Source organism: Metopolophium dirhodum, chromosome 4, assembly GCF_019925205.1.
Source record: "Metopolophium dirhodum isolate CAU chromosome 4, ASM1992520v1, whole genome shotgun sequence".
Lineage (NCBI taxonomy): Eukaryota > Metazoa > Arthropoda > Insecta > Hemiptera > Aphididae > Metopolophium > Metopolophium dirhodum.
In genome coordinates this window covers 36757894-36763355 of record NC_083563.1, presented here as the reverse complement: position 1 = coordinate 36763355, position 5462 = coordinate 36757894, and the positions used below count along the sequence as shown (strand labels likewise).

The 5462-nt window shown below is 49.1% G+C and overlaps 1 protein-coding gene across 1 annotated transcript; it reads left to right on the top strand.

The window, feature by feature from the left end:
• Positions 1-3086: 3086 nt before the first annotated feature.
• LOC132943632 (uncharacterized) lies at positions 3087-5099 on the top strand. The gene is made up of 2 exons (XM_061012659.1): positions 3087-3234; positions 3670-5099. The coding sequence occupies exon 2, from the start codon at positions 3702-3704 to the stop codon at positions 5097-5099; it is 1398 nt and encodes a 465-aa protein (XP_060868642.1). The 5' UTR covers positions 3087-3234; positions 3670-3701.
• The last annotated feature ends 363 nt before the right edge of the window (positions 5100-5462 follow it).

Below are 5462 nucleotides of genomic sequence, written 5' to 3'. Positions count from 1 at the left end.
GTCAAATTAGAATCAAATCCAACTTCTAATGCCAACGTTTCTTATTCTGACATGTTTAACGAACTACATGATCGCCAATCTCGAGAAAAAAATATAATTTTATTTAACGTACCCGAGTCGATTAATGATGTCGATGACACCTCATTAGTTAATGACATTTTTGCTAAAATTGATGCCCCTATCGCTACTTCACTAATAGTCCGCCTGGGTAAACGTGGACCAAAACCTCGACCGATAAAGATCACATGTGAAAAAAAATCCGACGTTGGGTTAATACTTAAGTCAAAAAATCGCCTCCGGAATCTACCTGACAAGAAATTTATCCACGTAACGGTTGATTGGACCACTTCACAACGCAGTTTCTACAATAAAGTACGTGAACAACTTTCAATACGTAAAAACAATGGTGAAAACAACATTTACATCGGCTATATCAAAGGAGTTCCAACTATTCTACATAAAAACTAAATACTGCCTCAGGTTTTACACATACAGATAATACTTTTATAAATAATAATATTAATTCATCTAAATTTAAATGCAAACATATTGATGGCTTGTTTCAAAATGTTAGGGGGTTGCGTACAAAGTTAGATTTATTACGTATCAATGAACCGTTATTTACTTTGGATTTTTATGTAATTGTTGAGACTAGTTTAAATAGTAACTTCTTATCATCTGAACTTGGTTTTTTCTCGTTTGAGATCTATAGATGTGATCGTGACTATACAAATTCTGGTGTTAACCTTGGTGGCGGAGTTTTAATTTGTGTAAAAAAAAAATTTTTTTCTAAACGTTTAAATGCACCTTATACTCCAAATTTTGAACACTTATTTATTCACGTCCGTGTTAATAATAAAGACTTAATAATCGCTGGTGTTTATTTTCCACCCAATAGTAACAATGATAGTTACGTTTCATTTTTTAACGCTTTAAATTTAATTGTATCATCACATCCTGATTATGAAATTATTATTTGCGGTGATTTTAATCTACCTAAGTTAAACTGGGTTGTTCATAAGGACTATGTTAAGTGCTACGGTAATATCTATAATCAGGCAGCAACCGTTATCGATGAATTCGCTTATCTCAACTGTCGACAATTTAATAGATGGTATAATTTATCAGGCTCATTACTTGATTTAATATTTTCTAACATTCCAAATGTTTGTGTTCTTAATGACGCTGATAAAGCTATTTTACCTTTAGACACGTTATATCACCCTGCTCTGTACATTAGCTTTAATATTTCTACGTGTTGTAGTAATTCGGACCCAATTCCAAGTTATTTCGATTTTAACCGAACTGACTTTTGTGGCTTATCGTACGCTCTTAATTCTTGTAATTGGAACGACATTTTAAGCAGTCTGGACATTAATATAGCCACTTCATGTTTTTACTCAACACTTAACACTCTGATTGAATATTTCGTTCCTAAAATTACTCCAAAAAAAACTAATTTCCCCTCCTGGTATAGCAAGTACTTAATATGTTTAATTATCAAAAAAAAAATTGCACATAAAACTTTCAAACGTTATAATAATCCTAATGAATTCAATACTTTTAAACTATTACGGCAACAAATCAAAATTGAATCTTATAACGCATATAATAGTTATTTTAATCACATCCAATCGGATTTATTATTAAACCCAAAACGTTTTTGGAATTTTGTCCGCTCTAAAAAACAAGATAGCTCTATCCCTCAAGCCATGTCTCTCAACGAAGTATCTGCCAATTCAATCCAAGATATTGCTAATCTTTTTGGTAACTATTTAGGTTAGGTTAGGTTAGGTTAGGGTTAGGTTAGGTTGCCTCCCCCGTCTGGGCCGTCCGCGGGACGAAAACCGCCAAAAACCGCCAAAAATCGCCTCGAAATGGCAAGGGCCCAGAGGACAGTCGCCCTCCGCACGATACGCGCTTACCGCACCGTCTCTGCAGCAACCTCGTCGGTCCTGGCCTCGATGCTACCAGCAGATCTGCTAGCAACCGAGAGGGCTAGGATCAGATCACGAACAGACGATCAGACCGACGACACGCCCATGAATACGCTGAAGAACCAGGAAAGAGTATCCAGCATCAGAGCCTGGCAAGCTAGATGGGACCGTGCAGCCGCCACACCGGACGCGGTCGGACGTAGATGCACCCACCGCCTGCTGCCTGACATCGCACGGTGGCTGGCGAAGCCAACAATGGAGTTGAGTTACCACTTGACGCAGGTCCTCTCGGCGCACGGTTGTTTTCGTAGCTACCTGCGGAGATTTAATCGCGCCGATGACAGTTATTGCACTTATTGCATGGACCCGGACGACACGGCGGAGCACACGCTGTTCGTCTGCCCAAGGTGGGAAGACGAACGAGCCCGCATGGAGACGATACTCAGACGACCCCCACACGCCGGTGACGTCGAGGACATACTCTGCGGCCCCCGGAACGACGAATTGCCAGACGATCCGGCAGCGCGTTGTAGAATACAAGACCAGGCTATAATAAACAGAGGCGAGTTTATAACCATGGTCGAAATGATCATGAGCGCCAAGGAAGCCGACGAACGGGAAGAGCAGGTGAACCGCTGAAGACAGCGGACGATGAAGAACGGACCGAAGACACTGTTCGAATTCGCAACAGCGACTCGTCGGAGGTGTCACCGACCACCGTCCTTCATCCCCCCTACTGTAGGTTAGGTTAGGTTAGGTTAGGCTAGTGTAGGGTTCAGTCCGGCTCCGACCGCCATACCGATAACACGCACCCGCGTACCGCTCCCGAGCAGTTTTTGTTTTCGACGAAAAAACTCAACCGATCTGAGTGAATCCAGTGTCTATCGCTCCGTCTCGACTCCGCCGTCACTCCAAGACATCGCGCGTCGAATTCGGCCAAAGTGCGACCGAGAAATCACAAAAAGAGTGCGCCGAATCCGCCGCCGCCGCCTAAAATAAAGTTCGTTCGCAAAGTGCGTCTGAACTGTTCGTTCGCAGTGTCTATCGCTTCAGCTGCACCGCACTAAGCGAAAAAGCCTTCGCGCGTGAACGTAGGTGCAAAAGCCAGTGCGTAACGGCGAGTTAAGTGCGCCGCGGCCGGCTACCCGCTCGCACGGCCACCAAATAAATGCCGATCCCCGGCGAACCAGACATCCAACAGCCCCGTTCGACACATCAAAAAATCCGCGACAACATCACGGATCGATTGGTGTACTCAGCGGGCCTGTAAGTCCAACAGAAAAATTTTCCGACAAGGGTAAGTGAAATTAAAAAAACACTACCTAAGATAACACGGCCGCCCGGTTTTTGACACCGCGATCGCGTCGGTCGCGCGCGCAGCGATACCCGTGGCGACTGCCGACAGTTGCCACTGCGATCGCGTCGGTCTGAAAAAATCGGATTTTCAAATCAACGGTACGCGACAACCAGCGCTCCGATCGAGCAGCGGAAAACGCACACGGGTAGGAGGCATCGCCCTCTACCTCCACGTGGAATTTCCCCTCACCTCGTTTCACGGAAACACCGTTATCTCCGGCGGAACCGAAGCCACGACCCCAGGACTCGGGCACAAAGCCCCGAGGCACCTCCCGGACTAGGTCCCCCCAAGGGAAAAAAAACCAAAAAACCCCCCCCAAATTTTTTTTTTTTTTTTTTTTTTTTTTTTTTTTTTTTTTTTTTTTTTCCCTCCCAGGCCTTCGCGACCCCGCTTTAGGCTAGGTAGCCATGGCGAAAAGCATCCCAGACAGCTGGGACATGGATCAAGACCCGACCAACAACCCTCAACAAAAAAGGAAGGGGTCAAGCTCACCAACTCAAGCGAGCAAATCAAAGAAGAAGCCGGTCAACACCCCCAACGTTCCGACCAACATCGACCCAGAAAGTCTCCTCGGCGCCGCCGCTGACGCCACAAAGTACGCGTGTGAACTGGTTGAAGGACTCGCCGAAGAATACCATCACGAAGATGAAATCGGGCCATGCCTGAACAAAGTTGCCAAAGCCCTTGACCTGGTATGCAGGGCACTGCTCCAGCTGTCTAAAGAACGGCACGCCGCATCACAAAACTGCAACCGAAAAAAAGTGGATGCCGAGACCAACACTGAAATCGCACTACCAACTCCGCAACCGCCCCCAACTCCACATGTCCCCGGAAAAAAGCAGATGACGAAATCGGCCAAACAAAGACAACGATACAAGAACGCCAAAATCAAAAACAAAAACGACGAAAGGACCCCGACTCACGCCACCCCGGCCGAGAAGCCGACGACCTCAGGAGAGGCAAAAACAATCTACCCGGAACAAGTCGAAGAACCGTTCACTGTAGTGGACAGGACCGCAAAAACGAAAATTCCCCCCAGGACCCAAACGGCCAGGAAAACGGTGCAGAGATCTGCGGCCGTCCTGGTCAAGGTCCCTGAAGGCCGGACTTACGCGGACACTCTTCGCGCGGTGAGACAAACGGACATCGACTTTGAGGGCATGGGAACCCACGTGACGTCGATGAGGAAGACCCGAAACGAGGATCTGCTGGTCGAACTGACCAAGGGGGCCAAGGCCACCGCAGCTACTTCTATCATCCGTGACAAGCTGGCGGAAAACATGTCCGGATCCGTGGTCACCAGACTACGCCACACAGCCGAAGTCGAGATCACGGACCTCGACGAAGTGGCAACAAAAGAAGAGGTCCTTGCAGCCATCCAGAAGGCCATACTCGGCGACGATCTTCCCTCCGGCGAGGAGATTAAGATAACCGGTCTGTGGGCCACTCGGGACAGCCGACAAATGGCCACCGCAACAGTGCCCATCGCCATCAGCCGCAGCCTAACCTCGATCCGAGTCGGCTGGACGCAGTGCCGGGTCCGCCCACGCAGACCGGAGCCGGCCAAGTGCTACCGGTGCCACGGCTACGGCCACGGCACGCGGCAGTGCACCGGACCCGACCTCTCACACGCCTGCAGGAGATGCGGGCAGAACGGACACACCGAGGCTATATGCACAGAGGGCGCGGACATGTGCGTCGCGTGCGATCGCATCAAGTCTCCGCGCGTGCCACACAAGCCCGGCTCCGGGGCTTGCGCCGCCCGGCGGGCAGCTCTAGCAGCCATCAAATCCGCAATAAGATGATCAACATACTCCAGATCAACCTCCAACGGAGCCCCACGGCCCAGAGCCTCCTCCAGCAGACGTCGGCCGAGAGGGGAGCCCACGTCCTCACAGTATCGGAACCCAACTGGCACCCCGCAAACGACGACAGGTGGGTTAGCAGCGACGACGGCACCTGTGCCGTCGCCCTGACTGCGGCAGCTGACTTCGTCGCGGAGACCAACGGCGCGGGTCGCGGATACGCCTGGATCCAGGGACGGGGCCTGAGAGTCTACAGCTGCTACAACTCCCGCAACGACACCGCCGAAAACTTTGCCGCCTTCCTCGACGACGTCCACCAGTCCGCCCGCGAGTGTGACCACCGGACTCACCTAGTCATCTGCG